Genomic DNA, 22,307 nt, shown 5'->3' on the forward strand with positions numbered 1-22,307 from the left:
CAGACCCAGCCTGCAGCTAATTGTGCACGCCACCCACCCTTCCACTCTAATCATCTCGCCATCCATCTGCCCGCCCATCCCCCGCTCCCCCCAACAACCCATCTATTCAGCAGGTAAACCCAACATTCTGGGGTAGGATCTGGGAGCACATAGTTTAATAACCCAGGTCCTGTTTGCACGGGTACCCAAGTTTCCCTTCAGCTGGGCTGGGGACCCCTGGGATCCTCCAATCACTCCTCACGGTGACCACCTGCTGCACACTCAGTAATTCCTGGGTGGGGTGGGGGTCAGCCAGAGGTTCCTAGGGAAGGGGCTCTGAGGGCTCTCAGCCTGGACAACCCTCTCCCACCCGGACAACAGCAACTGCCCCTCCCCAGCCCTCCTGCTTCCAGAAACAGCTTTTTTGCTGTGCAGACCTGGTCATCATTCCCTGTCTGAAACCCTATAAATGACATCTCCCACCCAGGGTTCTTGGGACAAAGACAAAAGTCCTTCCTGCGGTCTCTCCCTCTCACTGTCTGCGTTCCAGGCACACAAACTGCTTCCAGTTCTGCAAACACAACCCCTCCTTCCCCAGATCCTTTGCCTCTGCTGTTCTCTCTGCCTCAGGGGCTGACGGCACGCTGGGCGGAAGGTACCCGGCTGAAGGAAGTATTGGGTGGCTTCGCTTATGGCAGAGCGGGGGACACAGTAAGACCGGAGGAGGTTGCAGTCAGATTGGGAAGGGTCTCGAATGCCAGCGGGGTGGGGTGGAGTGGGGTCTGGCCATGGCTCACCAGGAAGTTCTGCTACCTCCCACTCGAGGGGCCCCTCTGTCTGAGCCAGGACAGGGTTGCCCAGGGCCCACACTGGCTTGGGGGCCTGGAGAGGGCTGGAGAAGGGCAATCCAGGAGGGAACATCTGTCACCAGAAGAGCCCCCGAGGCGCTGTTACCGCTCTAGAGAGAGGGCCACATGAGACAGGGCCCTGGACTGAAAGCGGCAGAGGTCCAGGCTGGGCGGGCAGAAAGGGCCCGGGCCTGGGATGGGACACCCTAAAGTGGGCAGTCCCAGGTCGGCTGAGGAGCCATGTAGCTTTAAATCAGTCATCTTGAGGTCAGTTTTGACACTTATGAAACGGGGAGAAGGATCCTGCCAGATGGAGCGTGTGAAAGGCATCGGCATGGTGGTTTCTGGTCCTCCTGAGGTGCCTATCTAAAGGTCCTGCTACTCCAGCTAGCAACCAAACCCAGCGGGCTGGGAGAGGGGCAGCAGGATGTGCCCAGCCCAAATGCTGCCCCCTCCCCCAACACACGGTCAGGGAGGTCTGTCCTCTGCCCAGTCCCACCTCGTCCTGGCTGTGCCTGTCCCTGCCTACAGCCTGTGAAGGCTCCCTGGGCTTTCAGGATAGAAGCCAAGCTCCATGGCAAGGTGTACGCAACTGGTGCTGGCCTGGGGCTGCTTCCCCACCTCGCCAGCATCCCTTCCACCTCACCCCACAGCACCGCTTCCCTTTACCTTCCTGGACTCAGTGCAGTGTCCTGGCTCTGGCCCTGGTGTCCCTGCCCTCCTTTTCCACTGGGCTAACTTTTCTTTATTCTTCAAAACTCAACTCCAGTCCAATCCCAACCATGACACTACCAGGAAGCCTCCCCTGATATTCCTCAGGTTGGGCAAGATGCCTCCCTCTGGGCTCCTTGTGGCACCTGGTTGTCCTCTGGGTGGCAGCTGTGTCTGTCAGGTGCCCAATGTACCTGCAGCACTCGGCCCAGGGCCTGGACCAAGCAGGTGCTGGAAAGCATGCAGTGAACAAAACAGTGACATGCATGGACCTACTTCCAATTGCTCACAGAGAACTCACGCACTTCAGGTGCTGGTTGGGCCAGAAAGTCACCCAGGACCCCGCTGTTGTGGCACAAATGCCACAGCCCAGCCCAGGTGGCGGCGTCTCGTTCCGCTATGTCAGGGCCAGCCCCACAGCAAGTCCAGCGGAGCCCCCGAAGCTGCTCCCTTGTCTCGCTGAGCTCTTGTCTGAGCCCCTCTGAGTGACCTTCACAAAGTGACTCTGCCTGAGACCCCTGCCTGCCACCCAGGCTTGATGGGGAGGCAGTAGTGCAGGAAAGAGTGTTCCTGAGTGTTGGGCAAACTTGCTGCTGAAGACCCCTCCCTCCCACCGGCCTCTCTTCTACCCTTCTAGAAAGACTTACTCAGCAAACACCCTGTATAGCTCAAGAGCTGGGAAAAGAATGTTCTCCCTGCTCTGGCTTGCTCCCTCTCAGCAAGCAAATGAACTCGTTTTCTGCTTTACCCTGGCTGCCAGGAAGCTCAGAGCAAAGCTTTTTTGCTGCTACAGCTTCCCCTACCCTGGTGTCTCTGATTTAACTCTCCTCCTGCTTGGCTCTTTTCTATTATTTTCATTCTCTTGTTTTTTGGTTTTATTCTCTTTATGTTTTTTATTTGCAAGCCAAAGACTTGTGTCATTTTTGAAGAAGTAGGTGAAATAATTATAAATGTTTTGAAAGTATGCTTTGCCTGTGCAAGAATTGGATGCAATCTTTGGGGTGCCTAACCCTGGGGCACAAACAGGAGAGGAGACCCTCAACAGCCCAAGCTCCTGGGAACAGACCCTTGCTTCCCTCCTGGGACTGGGGCCTCATCTCTGTCTCCTCTGTCTTCCACTGCCAGCTTCTCTGCAAGGTGGTGAGAAGACAGGCCTGTTCCTGAGCACAGGTGTGAAAATCAAATTATGTCTGGCAAATCCCACTGCAAAAGGGCCCAAAAGTTTGCTGAGAATGACGAACTTCTACCCAGGTCACTTTTCTTCTTTTGAGTCAAAACTGGTTTTCATGGACCATGTCACCATAAAGCAGAGTGAACGCTGCTCCCAGGAGTGTTCTCCTGCCCTAGGCCCCCAGCAAGAGCAACGTTTTGACTGGGTGGTTTAAATCTCTCTAAATCTTAGTTTCCCTGCCTGAGAAATGAAGGGACCAGACTGAAAGCTCTCCATGGGCCTTACTGGCCTCAGGTCTTTGAAGGGTTGATGGCGGATGATTCTAATGTTACACACTCTACGCGTCCAGGACGTGATCCTGAGGCTCTGGGATTTGGCCAGATGGGACCAGAGATGCCCACTCCCTGGGTTCACACCACCTCTCTTTATTTTAATGAGCACAAATACCTCTCCCCATGATGTTACAGGACCCACAGGTGGCCCTGTGGTCGCAGGGTGGCAGCCATCTGCACCCAGCAGGCGGCACGGCGGGTGGGCATAACTCCTTGCATCAGAACTACAGCTCCACAGACCAGCAGGAAATCTCTGTTCCCGGGGGCCCCTCTTGGTAGTCCAGCTTGAGCTCTCTGGGATGGACAGACAGACAGGTGGTCAGCATGTCTCAGGTTGGGTGGGAAGAGAGGGAGACAGCTAGGGATAGGAATGTGGAAGGTGGAGGGTCTTGGGGTCCCTTAGAGTTCCCTCCAGCACAGGCTGACAAGGCCTGGCCACCCAAGGGCACCCAGCTGTGTGTGGTCTCCAGGGGCCAGGGCTCTAGGAATTCAGGGGGAGTTTCCTACTGCTCCCAACTCACTCTAGTGATCTCTGGGCTGGTATGTTTTCTGTGGGTCTGAGTTGACCATCCTTTGTGGGGCCACTGAAAGCTGGGTCAGACTTGTCTAACCTGACACCTGATTGTCTAGTTCCCAGGCAGGGACAGAGGAGGAGTGGGGGTCTCAGAGCCCGGCTCCCAGCCCCACCCCTGGCCGGGCTCAGTGGCCTGTTGTGCTGAGTCACCTGGTGGCAGAGTGGTCATGCCCCTGGACCTTCAGTGTTCGCTTGCTGTCATCTGCTGCTGCCAGGGGCTCCCAGAGCACGCCCTGGTAAAACTGGCCTGAGACACAAAGGGCGGGTCAGCGAGGAATAAAGACGGAGGGAGGCTGGGGGACGTGCAGAGGTGATGGCATTGCCTGTTCACAGGCAGAGGCAGTTTTTGATGACGTCCCGAGCCACGTACCAAGGGTCCCATTGATGTGGCTGGAGAAGCGGTCAGTGTCCCGCAGAAGGAGCCGGAGCCCCGCCCCAGGGCCGTCCCAGGACAGCAGGCCGATGGTCACTCTGTCAGGGCTGCTGAGCAGCAGAAGCCCCGCCTTGTCCATGGTCATCTTGAGACTGTGGGGAAACCTGTGTCCTGAGCAGGAAGGGAGGCAAGGAGGTGCCCGCAGGGGCGTGGGCAGCAGCATGGCAGTGGGCAGGGGCTGCCCTCCTGTCCTCAGGATCTCCTAGTGTGGCCTTTGGTGGAAGGTCCCTTCAGTCTTCTGGGCTTCAGTTTCCTCAGTCAACTGGGACCAAGGTTAACTTACTGATACCTGGTTATCCCAGCATTATATATATATATATTTTTTGCCGTGCTGCACGGCATGCGGGACCTTAGTTCCCTGACCAAGGATCAAACCCATGCCCCCTGCAGTGGCAGCGCGGAGTCTTAACCACTGGACTGCCAGGGAAGTCCCCTATCCCAGGATTATTTATAACATGAGATAACGGTTCCTCTCCCTCTGGTTTTCTTAGATTTGGTTTCTCATGAATAATATGACTTAGGGGTTCAAGGATACATTTCCTCTGTCCCTTTTGTTTTTATGGCTAGTGCCACTTTCTTCTGATGATCAGTGTTTAATCATGTGTTTTAAGGTCTAGAAGGGCAAGTCCTTCTCGAATGCCTTCCTTTTTAACGTAAAATAATCTTTGAGATTATTACCACTTTTGTTTTCTTAGGAACGTTAGATTCCTTTAAGCATGTTGAGTAAGACCCTGCTGTGACTCGGAGGTTATTTTCAATGGAAACGCGCTAAACTTACACCGTCTTGTTGACAGAGTTCAGTGTACAAGCCGTGGTCTATTTTTCTTTATGTGCATCTTCTGCAGCTCATGAAAGTATGTGGACGTTCAATCACCACGATTGATAGGAATCCTTTATTCCATCTTCTAGTGTGTATGTCCAAGGCACAGAAATGCTATTGATCTTTGTGTGTCTACCAGATAGCAGGAAACTAAGATCTTTTATGAAACTGGGAGCTTTTCAGGTGAGGCCCTCAGATTTGCCAGGTGTGCACTCATGTATCAAGTGGGAACCAGTCTCTTCGGAGGGGCTGGGTGAGAGGGAGCGGACAACATACTCAGCACAGGCTGGGGGCTCAGAGAACACGGCTCGAAGAGGGCCAGGGTCCTTGGCCTCTCTCCCAGGCCCCTCGTGACTCCCAGAGCAGGAGAGCTACCTCTGCAAGGCTCCACACAGGGGAAGCCCCACAAGAAGAGGTCGCCATCCTTCTCCAGTACCCCCCAGCTGCCCGGTGTTGATGTCAGAGGGACCTGTCTCTCCTCAATAGAGCTTCAAAGTTAAGGATGACAATTATAACCTCCCCTGATGGACAGCGCTCTCCAACCTCTCGTTGTCAGGGTTACCTCACCACATAGAGAGCGCACCTTCCCGCATGCCCAGTGGGCACCGTACTGTCTGTGGGCAAAGTGCTCCCCGACCACATTCTCTCACTGGACCATCCCCTCAGCCCTCCGACTCAGGGCCGGATGATTATCCCTAGCTAGAAGTGAGAGGGGCTAGGCAGCCTGCCTAGGGTCACTCAGCAGAGCAGCTCCAAACCACACCATCCCCTGCACAGGACAGTGACCTGGGTTAGGTGTGAGGGTAGCCAGGCCCCCGGGACAACCCCTTGGCACCCTCCAGAGCAGGAGGGGTAGGTACAGGGCTCTGTGCATCTCTGCCCCTCCTGTGGGTGCGGCCCACTGCAGAGGACTCATGCCCAGCCACTCCCTCCCCAGGCCTGTGGCGTCCCATCACCAGCTAACATGGGGTGAGGGGTCACCGCCGGGCCCCAGCCTGTGGCTTACCCTGGCATCACCGAGTACAGAGTTTTCTTCCACTTGTATGCAGAGCTTCTTCGGTTCCGAGTCACTACCACGTGCTCAGGGGATGCACGAACCTGCAGCTGGGGTTTCTCGAAGGTCACCTCAATCCACGAGAAGTGGCCCTTCTCTGTCTCATAGTGGCCAGTCACCTCAATCCCTGAGAGGGCCGGGAGCAGAGAGGTCGAAGCTCTGGTCCCAGCTGGGCACTGGCCTGAACAGGTGGTCCCTCCGGCTACAACCCCCCGAGCCGCTCTTCACCCACTCACCTCCGGTCCCCTTCCCCAGCCTCCCCTCACACCACGGGCCTGCTTCCCACAGTCTTTCCACTCATCCCTTGGTTCCCTATAGCTTTGGAGGGGCCCCCAAGTCTTGGGTGACAGCCATCTTCAGACGAGCCCTCTGAGGAGGGAGGTCTCGTGTGAAGTCAGTAAACGCGCGTGAAGCCCCTGCAGTACCTGACACTGAGCTGGGCACCGTGGCCAAGAGTGGGAGGGAAAATCAGTGCTCCCTAGCCTCAGGGAGCAAACAGACTCTGGGCCTGGCGTGATGAAGCGGGAGACAGTGTGTGAGGTCTGGGGGAAACGAGGGGGCCGTAAATGTTCGTTGACTGTGAGTGGCTCTGCAGGTGTGCATTTGAGCATCCCGAGCGCTGTGTGTCCCCACGTCTGACCTGACAGCTCAGCTCCACCCTTCTGGGGACTCGGGGGCAGGTCTGGCCAGCGCACCTACCTCCTCCCCCCATGTGTTTCCTCCACACCCCCTACAGCCCCACCAGCTTCCTTCAGGGCTCTGTGCTTCTGCCTACCCCTTCCTCTACCTTGTGGACCCCCCATTTCTCTGCCAAGGCCCAGTCACCCCCATATGACCTTGTGCAGCCTCCCCTGACCCTAGGACAGCTCTCATCTCCTCCTCTGGGCTTGTCTCCACGGCGCTCTGGGCACGGACGACAGGCCCCCGCGCTGCTCTGTGCCCAGGCCTGTCTCCCCAACCCTGAAGTATGGCAGTGCCTGGGGGTAAGCCCACATCTGGTCATCCTGGGGTGCAGGCCACTCAGGCCTGCATATGTGGTGACCAGTGAAAGGTGTGTGGGGAAGACGTATGAGCACAAGTGTCGGTGCTCAGGGGCTTGGCCATGTTACTACCTGGGACGAGGACTGCCCGTGAGTCTCTGTGGGCAGGTTTCCCACCGTTTTTTCTGGGGTGGGAAGTTGGGGGTGCATGGTGCCCGGGTCTCTCTGGGTGTATGACTGGGTGTGCACCTCTCACCTTGGCCAGGGTCTGAGAGCAGGTTTGTCGGTCCCTGAGAGCGCTTGAGGTCCACACAGAGCCGGTCCACGCTCCGCCCAGGCAGCGGCAGGATGACAGAAGGAGGCTGGATGGGGGCTGGGACAGCAGGTGTGGTTCTGGGGGCAGGTAGAGCAGGCTGGGGGTGAGGACGGTGAGGGGGGCTGAGGGGAGCTGGCACTTACCGTGGTGTGGGGATGCCATGGTTGTTTCTGAAAGAAGAAAAAGTCTGGGTTTAGGCAGCCCCTTCCTGGGGAGGGGTGGGCTGAGGAATGGAGTAGCAGATGGGTGTGGCAGGGCTCCCTCTCCATCGAGAAGCCCACGCGACAGGTGGCAGAGCTCCCCGGGCCCTCCCCTCCCAGGCTCTCCCTGCTATAGGGCCAGAATCTATTGCTGCCTGGAGGTACCTTTGATTCTTAAGTCCATGTCATGTTCATCAAGAAATGAGGTAGCTGATAGCCCTGACGCAGGCATTAGTGCAGGAACAGAAAGGGAGAAGGCAGTCAGGATTCAAAGCAATCGGCAAGCCCTCCAGCCATCACTGCCACCTGCCACCCACCAAGCTCCAATACCACAACCCCTGCCACACCTACACCCAATCTGGACGAGCCTTTGCAAAGAGATTTTTCAACCAGAAGAGCATGCTATTAGGGAAAACGCTGAGGAGACAGGGTCCAGCCGGGCCCTGCGGCTGTGTCTGAGTCCAGATTTGGAGATCAGAAACAGCTCAAGGGACTACTCCTGGCTTTGGGAATGGAGGAAATCTTCCCTTTCTAGAACGTTCCATCCTGAGCCAGCCTCCAGAGTGTGATGAATCCAATTAAGTAAATATAAAGGACACGTTATGTAATGTCATACCTTACAGCAGCTCTCCCTGGTCTGTGCCTAGCCCTGTGCTTGGTGCTCTATCTTATCCAACTCTATGGGCAGGTTCATCTTGAGGAAACTAGGCCCTCAGAGGGTCAGAAAGCGGCTTACGTGGCATCACGTCTGGTGGCGTTGGTCTCCAGGGCGTACGGTGGGGTGGATAAGGAAGATGAGGATGAAGAGGTCCAGGTGGTCCTAATCTCGTGGGGAAATTGTACAGTTTATCGAAAACTCCAGTTTTGGAAAAGTTGACACATGCAGTCTTTTCTCAAGCAGTGCCATGGGTCCCCACACCCATGGCTCTGGGACCCACCCCAGAAGAGGGACGTGGAGAAGGCAAACGGCTCCCCTCCCCACACCCGCCATTCTGGGAGAAATTCAAAGCTGGAACAATGGACCCTTCTTGAACTCCTCCCTGCTGGGATATCGGCCCCCCTTGCCCCACTCTGGCAGTGCCCCTCAAACTACCTTGTCCTCTCCAGCCTCTTCTTGTAGAAAAGACAGGGTCTGCACTGCTGCCTCCTAATCGGACACAACTGGATTTGAGTCCCAGCCCTGCCACCAGCTAGGCGAGACAAGAGTCACTCCCCCCAACAGCCAGGGCAGAGCCCAGTCTGTGGCCAGGTTCAAGGTTCCGTAAACAGCCCCTTCCTCTATCCTGTCCTCTTTTGCTACCTGATACTCTGGACGCTTTGCCTCCCACGGAATGATATCTGAAGAGAGTGTGACCTGGAAATCAGAGAGACCTGGGTTTGCTTCTTGGATGTGCCTTTCTGGGGCCCCCAGTGGGATGGGGGTCTGTGGCCGGCCCTAGTGTCCAGGACAGGGCCTGAGTGGCAACCAATATGAATGAACAGGTAACTAAATGCACCAGCGTGCTTGGGCAGATGCCACCCCCTCCTGAGCAGGGCTGGGTTGGAGAGGCCCCGGCTAGCAACCTCACAGTCGCTGTACCATAGGCCCTGTGTCAACCAACAGTCACCCAGGCCAGCCTTAGAGGGTATTAGGCCCTTACCTGAGTGGACGTTCCTGTGTCTGTTTTCTGGTTAAGACAAAAAGAGGGAGAAAGAGAGAGATACACTGTCAGGGTGGTTTTGATAAATTTGAAGTGCTTCTGTTTAACCTTGCTTCCCAACCCCAGCACTACACAGGTGCAGTGAACATGCAGGGGTCAGGAGACCTAGCCTCAGTTTCCTCATCAACGAAATAGGGTAAGTCTCCCGGGAGTCTGTGGGTGGCAGGGGTGGCGTCTTGGTCGGGATGTGGGGAGGGGCTGGGGAAAATGCTGGGTCAAAACTCTGCTGCCACACCCACCATTTTCCACGGGTTTCTCAGCAACCTGAGACTGCTCTTGACCTTCGGGTTTGGTGATCACCATGGACGTGAGCGGGGTGACAAAACTGTAGCTGAGCGACAAGTTCAGAGCTCGGGCCTCAAGAGCCTGCTTCTCAGCATCTGGCATGGAGACTCTGCAGGCGGAGGAAACCAGTGGCTCAGCAGGCCCCGGGGTGCCCAGTCAGACTCTCCCTCCCTTCCAGACCCCTCTAGGGAGCTCCCACTGGGGGTCTGGAACTCAGACACGATACCGCCACCCCATCTCCATGCCTAGCGCCAGCTGTGCCTGCCCCACCGGTGAAGAGCCTGGGGAAGTGCTGAGACCGTGTGTGGCCGGCCACCCCAGTGGGCCCTGGAGGGTATGTCCACCCACGTTTGCTCCAGCAGTTGCTGGATGGTCAGGTACGCCCACAGTCTCTCCATGAAGCTGTGGAAGATGTATCTGGGGCTCCAGAACGCCTCCTCCTGCTCTGCCACGCGGGACTCCGTTACAAAGGTGATGTTCTCCATGTGCTGGAAAGAGGGGCCCAGCCAGGGCAGGAGCAGTCAGGGTGTGACGTCTGCACCTGGCCTGGCGCTGCCCAGCAATGCCACGAGAAACCTGGCAGGGGCAGCGTTGGCTGCAAGGCCACATTTCCTTTGAGTAGAGTGGAGGGTAGGGAGTGTGTTTAGGGGTGTGAGGGGCTCAGCCACAGAGCCTCCAAGGATGACAAGGAGGTGGAGATAAAAGGGAGCAAACTATCCCAGGTGCTACACAGCAGGCGCAGAACCAGGAGCTGCATGAATTTTGCCTTCTCCACACATACAGCTATTTGTTTGATGGTTTTTCTCCAATGAACTTTAAGTAGACTAACACTCTTGGTCTTGACCTGAGCAGTAATACCTGTGAAATCTTAGGTCTGCGGTTCGAGTTATTTTTCAGAACACATTAAAATAAATGCATAACTAAACTACTAAAACAAAGACATGTTTGTTTGTAAACTACTCCAAGTCACCTTGGGTTCTGCACTTTGGGAACCCCTGGCCTCTAGGATATCAGCAGCTAACATACATGGAGTGTTTATACCAGGCGAGACCTTAATCCCCACTGCAGCTTTACCAGGTGTGGGAGAGGTGACCTACTTTCATTTGTATACAGCAGGAAACTGAGGCACAGGGAGCTTAAGTGCCTCGCCCCAGGTCTCACCTCTGGGAGATGGCAGAGCTGGAAGTGAAGCCGGGCAGGCTGGCCACAGGGCATGCCCTGCCCATCATGACACTTGGCTACTTCTCCTGAGACGAGGCCCTGGGCCCCCCATGCCCGCTTGCCTAGCCCACCTGCTATTCTCCCCACACGTGCTGCCTGCCTGCCACGCAAGCCTGGAACATTCCTCCGTCCCTCCACCATCTGGCCTCTGCCACCCTCTACTCACCTCTCAGTCTTAGCTGAGCCTCCTCTGGGAAGCCCTCCCTGATCCCCGAATTTATCCAGCCTGTAGCTCCTTGTTTGTGTGACAATTTACCCATGCTGTCTCTCCCGTGAGGGCAGTATCCCCAGGGCCTAGAGAAGTGCTGTGTTTCTCTTTGTGGAATGAGAGGGCCTCCCATGGCACAGAGGCAGGGAAGGCTGGGCGAGGACAGGACGCCACACGGTGAGCTGGGTTCTTGACCTGGCTGCAGTGGGGCCCAGGGCAAACCGCCTGCTCTGCCTGGATGTCAGGCTGCTCATCTGTGAAATGGGAGCAGCCCTCCCTGCCTGACTGTAACCTCAGAGGGCTGGTGTGAGGACAGGAGGGGATGCCAAGCACCTGGTGCCCTTGGGAACAGCAGCAGCAGCACTGACTGACCATGGAGTGACTGCCGCATGCCGGCCCCACACAGGTGCTCTCAGAAAATCACATCATCTCACTGAACCTCTACCAGGAGCCAACACAGTGGGGATGCGTCATCCGCAAGTGGCAGAGGGCACTCTGCAACTTGCTCAAGGTCAACCGGCTGGAGCCTGGCAGGGCTGGGGTTTGAACCCAGCCGCTGACTGCCTGCCCCGGCGGCCCTTCCCCTCCAGGATGGCTGGCCATACCTACCAGCTGCCCCCTGACTTTGGCTGAGAACACATCAGGGCTCTGGTCCCGGAGCTTCCCGGCCACCACCAACTCGGAGCCCTTGAAGAACAGCCGGAAGGCGTCCTGTGTGACCGCCTCCACGGTGTTGCTTGGGTACTCGAAGGCCACCGATGTCATCAGTGGGTTGGCCACCTCTTGGTAGAAGTCCTGCAGGGTGGGGGTGTCATGAGGGCCGTGCTGGGGTCTGCCCGCCTGTCAGTGCCATCCCTCGCTCACGTGGCCCAGCAGGGGCGCGTGGGCACCTGGAGCTGCAGTGCGGAGTCCGAGTCCTCATAGATGCGCCGGGCCAGGCCACCGTTGTCCAGTGCCAGCTTCTCCAGGAAGGCGTAGCTGACGTCGAAGCCGAAGCCCAGGCAGAAGAGGCTGTGCTGGCCGTCTATGGCTTCCTGAACGTTCTTCTGGATCTCTGAGGGGTTGGTTTCCCCTGGACCCAGTGGTTTGGGAAAGAGGTGAGAAAACAGTGATTTGCTCAACAGATATTTCTGGAATCTCAGAGCCAGAGGGGCCTCAGAGATCCCCCCTCCCTGCCCCAGGTCCCACAGCAAGCCGGGCCAGAGCCCAGCTACTCCCTCTGGGCAGCACGTCCTGGGGCTGCTGGCAGGGCCTCACCCACAGTGGGGTCGCCGTCGGTGAGGAGGATGATGAGGGTGACGCTTCCTGGGGGCAGCAGCTCCTCCCGGTTGGCTCTCTCTAGCAGCTGCACGGCCATCAGTATCGCATCGTTTATATTGGTCCCTGTGGGGCACACACTCTTAGGGTGGCTCCCAGCAGGGTGCCCCAGGCTGGGCTCAGTGCCCTGGAAGTTGCGTGCAAGGCTGCAGAGGCGCTCACCTCCCCGGGCCTGGATGGCAGCGGCGTAGCTCTTGGCCGCGTTCACGTTCTCAGCCGAGGCTGCCACTAGCTGTGGCTTCCACGGGGTTGCTTCCCCACTGAAGCTGATGAGGTTGAACTGGTCACGGGGACCGAGGTCACCCAGGATCTTGATGAGGGCTTCCCGGGTCTGGTCAGGGGAAGGGGACACAAGGTGGGTGTCTCAGTGGGGCCTCCCTGGGGGCTCATGTGCCCTTGGGCTGGACCCCCAGGCTCACATCTGCAGTGAGGACATGGTGAATGGTCTAGCGGCAGGACCTGCCCCAAACTCTGACCAACCTCGATCCATGGGAGCCCCCCACCTAGGAAGATGGAGGAGGGCAGGTCTGCCTGTTCGACCAGAGCTGAGGGTGTGGGACATCTGTGAGTTTTCAGGACCCCGCCTGGCCCATGGGACCCACCTGCTGGATTTTCCTGCCGCTCATGGAGCCGCTCTTGTCAATGACGAAGATCACGTTCTTGGGTATCGTGGCCAGGTGCTCAGGGGCAAAGTAGTGCACAAAGTAGCCATTCTCGATCTGTGACCAGAGTGAGACACACCCAGGTGTAAGAGCTGCAGCCCTGCCCTGCCCCAACCAGCCTCCTCATCCCCAGTCCTGGGGGTCCTCTGCTCTCTTCATTCCATCCCCCTCCATCCCTGTCCCACCATTAACCTCCCCAAATCCTTGCCATACTTTAGGGTTTAGTCCAGCCCGTCCCTTGCAGGCTTCCCTGCTCATGCATAGCCCACCAGAACTCTACCCCTACTTCACCTCTTACTTGTTTTAGTATCTGAGGCAGCTTATACTAAAAGGTTCAGACATAATAAACCTGAGATCCATCAAAAAAGTGAAGAATCCAAAAACAAGGTCCATCTATGGCTTCCTGCATGTTCTTCTGGATCCTCGAGGGGTTGGTCTCCCCTGGACCCAGTGGTTTGGGAAAGGGGCGAGAAAACAGTGATTTGTTCAAAAATAAAGGGGAAGCACAACGATGCCAGAAACTTGTGTGAAAGAAGGTACTGTAATTGAACATAAACGTGAACTGTGAGTCTCCTGGCAGCCAAGGCTACAAGGGAAACCCTGCAGGGCAGTTCTTCATCAGAGACAAACTTTCTTCCCTCCAAAAGAGAACTGTTTCAGGGACAACACAACTAAACTGCCTGTTTGCCGTCTGTGCTGCCCCTGGTGCACACTGGTAACTAGGGGTGGTTATTTTGTCTGTTCTTTTAGAACCCCCAGGCTCAGGTCCTTGAGGGTAGATGGACTTTTTGGTGGCTCAGCTCTTCTCTGAAGCCCACACACCTGAATGGAACCCCCGGAGACAGTCCGGTCCACATCATAGCGGACGATGAAGTTGCCATCCAGGACTGTGTCCTGCTGCTGCTCTGGAGACTTTTGCTGCTGGGACAGCGTCGGCCTGAATCGGACATGAGCCTGGAAAAATGACCAGGCTGAAGTTGGGAGGAGCAGCAAGGCCATGTCAACAACACCCCTCACCCCCACCTGAAGAGAGAATTCCAGGAGGCAGCCTTGGGTCAAATTCCAGAGAACTTTCTCTCCAGCTGAGCTATCAGATAGACTGCCTCCATGTAGGGGAGTGGGTACAAGTGAATCCCCTGCTCCTAGATCTGTGCAAGCAGAGGCTGGGCTCAGGATGTGTGCGTCCAGTCAGCTCCTCCTCCCTACCTGGTCCTGGGACCCTGACATCAGTCGTCTCTCCCGATTTCAGGGTTCAAACCAGCACCCACCGTCCTTCCCTAGGTCTTGCCCTCTCCATCTGCCAAATGACAGCATGGACACAGGAACCTCACACGTCCCTTTAGCGCAGAGATTCTGCCCAATGGTCCCACTCTCTGGAAACCCAGGCCCATAGAGCCAGCCTGAAGACAGGCCCCTGGGAACTCTCACCCGCAGACCATAGCAGGCCCACCTTGGTCTTGTTCTGTGTGGTGGTGAGGGCCTCTGCCAGTTCATTGGTCATGAAGGTGCTCTCTGTCTCCAGAAAGCTGATGCCCTGAGGCTCAAAGATGTAAATGTCCATCTAGAGGCAAGAAGTGGGTTACTGGGTCTGCTGGGGGACAGGGCTGGCCTCCACAGGAGGCAGAAGGGGAAGCAGGGGCCGCCCTCAGGAGAGTGAGGAGGGCTTCTAAGAGGAGGCGGCACCAGGTACCTGCAGGTGCTTGACCAGCTGCTGGGGCTGGACTTTCAGCAGCAGCTCGTACGCTCCCAGATGCCGCACCAGGAGCTCCTCATACACCAGCTCGAAGGTGATCTTGGCAGCGGGCGCCACACTGACTGACACCTGGAACTGCTCTGTCTTTCTCCCAGTGGCCCTGGGGGAAGAGGGCATCAGGTCTGCCCCTCAGACCAGGGGTGGCTAAAGGCAGTGGCAGCCCCCACCCCCACAGGGTCCTCCCCACCCCGTCGGGCTCACTTGACGAGGCCGGCGCTCTCTCCCCTCTCCACAGCCGCGCTGTACTGCTCCTGGGCTGCAGCCTTCTCCTTGATGTTACCGGGGTAGGTCACACCATCAATGATCCTGGGGCAGGAGGGAGGGAGCTGTTGAGAGCCCGGTGGGGGAGGCTCCCTGCAATCCTGCCTCCTCCGGGACTTCACATGCCTCTTGACAGACTGACTCCCATCTTTACCTGAGCCCACCCGTTTATTATGCACCTACTGTGGACACGACTCTGTGCGGGGTCCGGTGTCAATGGGGGCTCTGCAGGCCTCCATCTACCCTGAGACGTGCACTGTGTCGGCAAACATGCCTTTTACTAAACAACTGGGATGAAGGCTGCAGGGGAGGCAGGTCCCGGCCTCTCTTCTCCCTTCCTGTTGGGCTCCACGTCCCAGTTGCCCCTTCCATCCCACAGACTGTTCTCAGAGGAACTGGTCAGCCACCAGCGAGATCTCTGAGCCACAGTTCACTCAGCCCCGTGGGGCAGACTCAGCAGGAGGGAGATGCCGGCTCCCAGGCCAGTGGAGACACAGGACTGAAGGCTCTGACCCCTCTCCCCCATGGCTGCCCCCTCTTCCAACACTGGACAGGCCACTCTGCAGAGAGGCTGGCCTCTGGGGAAGGAAGTTTTGGACAACTGGTGGACAGGGCTCCTTGGGGCCTGCAGACAATCCTAGTGGCTGTTTCTGGGGACCGAGAGTGAACTGGCAGGCAAACATAAGCCTGCTCTGTCTGGGGGTGGTGTGAGAGGGTGAGAGTGTACAGGGGGGGAGGGGGGGCAGCCAGGACCTCAGGACCAAGTGTCCTTCCTCCACACCCTCCTGACCTCCCTGGTCAAATTTAACTCTGGGCTAGGGATTGGGCTGCTGCTGGGCTGCAGGGCTTCTCCTCCCAGATGCCCAATTTGGGATCCCAGAGCAGGGCACCCTGCCCCCTGCTTCCCTATCTCATGCAGCAACAAGAGCTGGGCCCAGAGAGGGGTGCAAGTCCAGGGCCCTCAGAAGATGCGATGGGCCTGAAACCTCGTAACTTGCCGGCCGTGGCACCCACATGGGGGGCGGGGTGCAGCCTGTGAAGTTGGGCAGCACAGGCCTGGCTCCAGGGTGAGGAAATCAAGGGCTGCTGGAGGGGGTGCGGGCAGAGAGATGAGGAGCCAACCATAGGGACCAGACCCCCACTGCAGGTTTTCAGGGGTCCCAGGGTGCACTGGGGACTGCACCTGAGATGCTCGCTCTCTGCCTCACCCATCGCCCTCCCTGAGTTTCTGGGATCAGCCTCTCTCTGGCCTGTCCTCAATCACTGCCTCTCCTGCGGGGCCAGGGACAGACAGTTCTCTTGCATTTAGTAAACATTGCAAAACCCGGTCGGGAAGGGTGGGGGAGGACAGTAGAGACAACGTAAGGATCATCACCTGCTTACAGAGTCCACAGAAACCCCAGGGGCCTCCCAATGCAGCTTCTGACCCAGAGCAGAACCACCCTCTGCAGTATCCCAGTTGGAGGTGTGGGGGGATGAGCCTGGCTTAGAACTTCTGTGACAAGGAGGTGGTCCCCCTCCTTGAGGCACTGCTTCATTGTGGGGCAGCCCAGGGGTTAGGAAGTTTTCTGTATTCTGAGCTGGAATCTGCCTTTTGGTGACTCCCTTCTGCCTGGGCTTGGCCTCAGGATGCCCTAAGTCTGTACTTCTCAAAGGCAAAGACACAAAGATACCGTGGTCCTCCATGTGCCACCTGGGCAGCACTCAGGGAAAATGGATGAACAGATGGAGAGATGGATGGTGGGAGGGACCAACGGAGGGAGGGATGAAGGCACAGCAGGATGGGTGGAGGAAGGGAGGGAGGAAGGGATACAGGGAGGGAAGGAGAGAGGGAGGGAGGGACGGAGGGAGGGAAACGTCTCTGAGAATGAATGAAGTTCCTGGCTAAAGCCTCTGCTCCCTGTATTGCCTGCAGGTGGAGCACACACACCTCAGGCATATATCCTGGCACATCTCACATCAGGAAGATGCCCTCTCTTCCTGATCTGGCACAGGGACCATGGTGTCACAGTGCTGGATTGGGGAGGGGGGACGAGGAGGAGAGCAGGAGGCACCTACATGGAGAAGTTGGTGATAAAGGCTTTCTTGGGCAGCTCCATCTGGAAGGTGACCTCCTGCAAAGTACTGGCCTTGTTGACCACCCGGCTGGTGACGACTGTGTGGGCAAATCGGGATGAGACCCTGGAGTCTACAGTGAGGCTGTAGATGTCGATGTCATTCTGGACCAGTGGAGGAGGAAAGGAAAGGGTAGGACTGTTCAGTGTTCTTCAAGAGTGGGCCTTGACCTTGGTCCCAGACCAAGCCCTGGCCCCCAACCCCAAGCGAGACACTGATCAAGCCTCAGGCAAAATTCCATGAAGCATTTCATTTGTGAACTTTCATCTCAGATCAGAGGCAGCTGTGTGCTTCATTCCCCATCCTACAGTGCCACGGGGCAGGGATCAGTCTGTCTTGTTCAGTGGGGGCCACAGTGCCCCTCGGAGAACAAGCAGGCAAGGGGTGGGGGGTGGAGCCTGAGCCCCACTGTGTCTGGGAGGAACTTACTTATCCTTGGGGCAGAGGTGAGTGGCAGAGGGTCCTGTTAGGTCAGGAAGCTTCCATGCCATCTTAGCTCTGCCCAGTGAAAGGGCAGTGAGCAAGTCCTGTGACTGGAGAAAACAGCCCCTGCCAGCCTCCCCCCAGGGGCCTGCAGGAGCTGGGAGAACTGGAGGGTCCATCTCTGAGGCTGGGCATCTTCTGCTTTGCCCCCTTTTCCCTGCAGCATTGGGCCTCTCCTGTTGCCCTGTCCACAGGGCACCCCCCCAGGCATGTGTTTCGCTCGAGGTCTGCGGTCTCCAAGGAAGGGCATGTGCAAACAGGCAGAGCCTACACACCTCTCGCCCGCCTGCCATGTGGCGCACGTGTGCTTAGCACAGAGGTGCGCGGCGGGCCGTGTGGCTTGTCTACACGTGAGTGTCTGCTCCATGCCAGACACTGTACTCAGCATTTTACAACACTACAGGTTTCCTCTTCACCACAAACTTCTAAATAGTTCTATTATTACCTTCTTTTACAGATGAGGAAAAAGAGACACGGAAAGCATCCATGACTTCCGAGAGGTCACGCAGCCAGGAGGCGTGAGCTGGGCTCCTGAGGCCCATTCTTACCCACCCCACCCACTGCCGCCCTCCAGGGCAACTTGTTAGGCTGCACTTCCTCCCCGTGAACTGGGGATACCGGGATCACCCCTTCTTGTAAATGGGGGACTCTCCATAGAGCCCTCAGGGTGGTGCCTGGTGGATGGGCAGCATGACTTCTCTGCACACACACTGACCCGTGCTCACTTGCACACACCGAGGCTCTCCTCCCCTTCACCCACTTGTCCCACTCACGCTCAGGTGCACACACACAGGAACCCGTGGACACCCGCTACCTTTTGGGCCCTGAGGGTCTGGAGGGTGGCCAGCGAGAGCAGGACCAGCACGACGCCGCAGGCGCGGCCAGGGGCTGGGGTCTTCATTTTGGCTCTGGTGCCTGGCAGGCTGCTTCTGAACTTGAGAGGAAGAGCGGAATGAATTTGTAACTTGCTCGCTGCCCCGCCCCTGTGGGGGCAGGTTCTGGGAAATTGGGATCTGCAAGCCAAACACTGCAGTGGCCTCAGATAAGCAGGCAAACTGCGAATGTCCTGTGGACCTTGGCTGGGGATGGGAACGTGTACTGAGCAGGAGCAGGCTCAGGTGGGAGTTAGGTGCTGGCGCCCCTTCTGAATGGTCCAGAATCCGACCAAACCACCACCACCCCTTGCACGGCTCATCTCGCCGACAGGCTCCCTAGGACTGGAGGACAGAGCAGTGAACTGGCCTGCTCTCCATAAGCCCAGCCTGGGAGAAGCACAGGCGTGGTTGGAAAGAGGAGGGCCAGAGGGTGGTTTGCAGGAGGCAGGGGCCTGGAAGTCAGGTCAGTGTGACTGGGCAGTGGGACCCCAAATGCACCAAGCAGCCCTTGGGGTGCCTGAGTGGGGCAAGATCTGCTGGGGCCAAGGCAGGATGGATACACCTTATTTCTGGGATGAGAGAGGCTAGGTCAAGGAGCCCCCCTTCTCTCTGCTGGGGCCTCAGGATGCTGTTTGGGCCCCATTAGTCTAGCCAGGACTCTTGGTGCAACTCCAGCAAGGCCTCTGAAACAAGATCTGCACTTGGCAATACAAACCGAGGGCCATAAAGACGCCCACACGTGGTGGCCCAGAAGTCCCGCTCTGGGGAACCTCCTGAGGGAAGCATGGAACAGAGAGAGCACAGAGCTCCTGAGGGGGACGATGTTCAGGTGGCCCACACGGAGGTCAGCCGTGTCAAGGGAGCCCGTGAGTCACGCCTGGAGTGAGAAACGGCAGAACGCCGATCTGTCAGCACGCCAAGGCAGTGCCGGTGTCGTGGGCTCAGACCACAGGAGGTGGCTGGAGGGCCTGGGGTAGGATTACAGATGATGTTTTTTCGATTTTCCTTTAATAAAGTTGAAAGACTGCTTTCATAACAAGTAGCAATAAAGCGAATAAATACTAGGGGATCTGGATGCAGCTGGTGCTTATGTCCCTGTGGCTCTGGGAAAGCTTGGCTCCTGAGTCTGGGGCCACAGATGGGATAAAGAGGCTTCAGGAAAGTGGCCAGGTGCCAGATCCTTGGTCGGGGAAGGAGGACTCAGTGACACTATCCCAGGGGTGGGAACTGGGGAAGGGTACCATCTTCAGGGCCTACTTGGGACCCTGGGGCAGTGACAGGCTTGCAAGGGCCGGGAAGGGGGCTCCTCCATTAGCCCTGCCTCGGTCAACGCCAGTAGCATCTGCCCCAAGGGAAGGAAGCTGGGTCTGTGGCTACAATATTCCCCTTCCTTAGCATGACTTAGCCAGAAGCCTCACCTCTGGGCGCATCTATACAGCTCTCCCTTTGACTATGGATGTGATTGGGATTACTCGGGAAGACATACCCGTTCAGCAATCCGGGGAAAGAGCCTCCCCAGGAACCCAGCGAGCAGGCCCAGGCCTGGTCGCCACAGAAGGTCTGCTCCCTTGGGGCACAGAGCATGGACCCAGCCTGGAAACAGCTATATAAGGAGGCCGGGCTGGCCAGGAATGTGGGAAAGGCTCTGTGCAGCCCGCTCCACCTGCCCAGGGGACAGGCGGGACTTCCCTGTAGGCACTGGCTCCGAGCCAGGCACTGTAAGCCCAGACCCTGCCAGTCCATCTCCGGACTGCCTGTGGTCTTGCTGTCACAGCTGGACAGGCCTCTGCAGTCCCCTGAGTCTGACAGGTCCATGCGCACAGAGACACTGAGGCCTGAAGCGGGAAGAATCGCACATGAGCTGAGAACCTGGTGCTCCATGCCTCAGGCAGAGCTGTGGGAGTGGCAAGGGGGAGGCTTACCCTGTTTGGGAGAGGGGACAGTAGCTCAGGAAGCAGACTGCCACTGGCCAGAGAGGAGCCTCCACCTGGCTTTGTCTTTGAGGGGATGCGAGCTGGCAGGGAGGCAATATGAACAAGGCGGGGCGGCGGGGGGGGGCGCTTTGAGGATCCTGAGTCCCTCAGAGCCTTGGGGTCCTTGGAGGCATCTCGATGGCTTCTGTGAAAACCAAGGGAAGGGTGAGCCCCAGGCCCCCACCTGCTTCACTCTGAGCAGTGTGACGATGGCCTGTTTTGCGCAATAGGCTCCCTTGCCTCATACAAGGGGAAACAGTCTCAGAAAAGGAGGAGAGACAGTCTGAAGTCACGCAGATCAGCTCCAGGTCTCCACACCCAAGGTTCTTTCTAGTACGTGGCAGTGGCCATAATGGCACCTGCATTATCCTCTGGGGCCATCCCCAAAGCTGAGAAGCGTACAGAACATGCCCCACACCTACGTTGCCCACCCCTCCCCTGCATTTAGTGGCCATGGCCAGTGACCAACCAACACCCTCCAAATGCTGGGGCCACTTGGGCATCCTCTTTATTGGTGTTGCCCAGGTGCTGGTACAGAGTCCCTGGGCTCAGGTGCCGGGGCTGTTGGGGAGGGTGCCAATCCCAGAGGCCGCGGGTGAGAAGCTATGCTCTGGCATAAAAAAAGAGTTCTTGGGAAAGGCTCCTGTGTCTAGGTGTTGCTGACGGTGAGGGGCGTGGTGCGCACTTCTCAGCCAAAGACACTCTTGGCGGGTCCGGCTTTGGGCTTCTCAAAAACAGTCTCGGTGCCAGTCCGGGCGAGGCTGAACACCGATGGGGCGGCAGAACCAGCTTGCTCTGTGGGGAGGATGGGGAGGAGGTGTAGTCAGGGGCACGGCCTGACTTCCTAGGGAGGAAAGGCCCCTTTTGTGGGGAGCACCCTGCTGAGCTCACAAGCTCTGAACTCTTAGAAAAAGGACTCATGGGACCTCCCTCCCAACCCCATCCTCCCTCCTATTGACACACATCTGCGCCCTTGGAGCCCATTGTCCCAAGAACACTCACCACACTCCTGCATGACCTGGTAGGTCTTGGACTTGATCTCCTGGTTCTTGGTCAGCTTCCCTCGGGCCCCCTTCAGGTCCTCCTCCTTCACAGGGGGGCGCTTCTTCTTGATGGGGGCTTCCTGAGTGTCAGCCTTGGAGAGCCCAGAGCCTCATCTTACGACCCGAGGCCTCGAGGCTGAGAGCCCTTTCCCAGCACTGTGCCTTGGCCGAGACCCCTCTTCCCTGCTCACTTAACTCAAGCCAATTCAAGGCCTCACTCCTCTTCCAGGAAGCCTTTCCGACTATACTTCACAGCCCCATACCCCGAGTCTCTGCCCTCTTGCCACAAACTGGGAGCTCTGGGGCTATGGCTGTTGTAGCCTCACACCATCTGTGTGCCTGTCTTCCCTGAGCCCCGGTCTTCCAGGGGAGGCAGAGCCTCCTATGTTTATGCCCAGAGCTCAGCTCAAGACACAGCTGCTAAAGACGACAGCGTCCACCCTCCACCCCCACCCCCTGGCACGAGCAGGGCCTGTGCTGGGCCCTCCTACCTGGGACATGGTGGGTATGGGGAACTGCTCCCTGGAAGGCAGTGGCTGTGAAAGAGATCTGAGCGGCGCCCAGCCCTCTGGGGCTTATATAGTTGGCTTGCCTGTCCCGGGAAGTCACTCCCCCTCCTCTGACAGCTCCCTGATGATTCAGATCCACACAGCCGCTGGCTTCAGAGTTTATTCTTGGAGATGATGGGGGCTCGCTGAGCACTGCTGCCTGGGGGGCTGCAGTCCTGGTGAAAGCAGACAGCTGGGGAGACCCCGTACCCTTGAGGACAGCTGCTCTCTGGCAGGTGGGAGGTGCTGGGCCTGGCAGAGACTCGCGTTTATGAACGTAGGTCCTGTAACGTGCGTGTGGCACTCCGAGCTGTCCATCTGCGATAGTCCATCCCAGCGTGGGGGGTGTCCCGGAGGAAAGAGAGGGCCCTGAGCCAGGGTGGACAGCTCTGAGCTTGTTTTTCTCTCTCTCCTACCCCTTCTCTGGATTCCAGAGGAAAGAGAC

General features: G+C 57.6%; 2 protein-coding genes across 17 annotated transcripts in view; both read right to left on the bottom strand.

Annotated features, from left to right (window-relative positions):
• Positions 1-20,609, bottom strand: part of ITIH4 (inter-alpha-trypsin inhibitor heavy chain 4) — a 47,830-nt gene extending 27,221 nt beyond the window's left edge. The window contains exons 1-25 of one of the 16 annotated variants that reach the window (XM_073811211.1): positions 20,221-20,609; positions 18,238-18,352; positions 16,884-17,044; positions 14,766-14,870; positions 14,502-14,664; positions 14,262-14,372; positions 13,634-13,765; positions 12,752-12,868; positions 12,312-12,480; positions 12,090-12,215; positions 11,723-11,904; positions 11,442-11,627; positions 9,752-9,891; positions 9,358-9,512; positions 9,059-9,085; positions 8,719-8,772; positions 8,511-8,565; positions 8,155-8,276; positions 7,584-7,637; positions 7,362-7,388; positions 7,159-7,275; positions 5,875-6,049; positions 3,986-4,140; positions 3,766-3,862; positions 3,157-3,335 (exon numbers count right to left, since the gene is read on the bottom strand). In XM_073811211.1, coding sequence (XP_073667312.1) covers positions 3,266-3,335; positions 3,766-3,862; positions 3,986-4,140; positions 5,875-6,049; positions 7,159-7,275; positions 7,362-7,388; positions 7,584-7,637; positions 8,155-8,276; positions 8,511-8,565; positions 8,719-8,772; positions 9,059-9,085; positions 9,358-9,512; positions 9,752-9,891; positions 11,442-11,627; positions 11,723-11,904; positions 12,090-12,215; positions 12,312-12,480; positions 12,752-12,868; positions 13,634-13,765; positions 14,262-14,372; positions 14,502-14,664; positions 14,766-14,870; positions 16,884-17,044; positions 18,238-18,324 — 2,787 coding nt within the window. In that variant the 5' untranslated portion in view covers positions 18,325-18,352; positions 20,221-20,609 and the 3' untranslated portion in view covers positions 3,157-3,265. Of the gene's footprint in view, positions 1-3,118; positions 3,336-3,765; positions 3,863-3,985; positions 4,141-5,874; positions 6,431-7,158; positions 7,389-7,583; positions 7,638-8,154; positions 8,277-8,510; positions 8,566-8,718; positions 8,773-9,058; positions 9,086-9,357; positions 9,513-9,751; positions 9,892-11,441; positions 11,628-11,722; positions 11,905-12,089; positions 12,216-12,311; positions 12,481-12,751; positions 12,869-13,633; positions 13,766-14,261; positions 14,373-14,501; positions 14,665-14,765; positions 14,871-16,883; positions 17,045-18,237 lie in introns of those variants that run through there. The other 15 variants (XM_073811210.1, XM_073811209.1, XM_073811213.1 and 12 more) reach the window with 15 other exon arrangements.
• Positions 20,610-20,754: 145 nt separating this feature from the next.
• MUSTN1 (musculoskeletal, embryonic nuclear protein 1) lies at positions 20,755-21,961 on the bottom strand. Its single transcript, XM_073811235.1, has 3 exons — positions 21,806-21,961; positions 21,274-21,406; positions 20,755-21,066 (listed from the first exon to the last, which is right to left on the bottom strand). Exons 1-3 carry the CDS (start codon positions 21,812-21,814, stop codon positions 20,960-20,962), a joined length of 249 nt encoding a protein of 82 aa, XP_073667336.1. The 5' UTR covers positions 21,815-21,961; the 3' UTR covers positions 20,755-20,959.
• Positions 21,962-22,307: the final 346 nt, after the last annotated feature.

This window comes from Tursiops truncatus, chromosome 10, assembly GCF_011762595.2.
Source record: "Tursiops truncatus isolate mTurTru1 chromosome 10, mTurTru1.mat.Y, whole genome shotgun sequence".
Taxonomy (NCBI): domain Eukaryota; kingdom Metazoa; phylum Chordata; class Mammalia; order Artiodactyla; family Delphinidae; genus Tursiops; species Tursiops truncatus.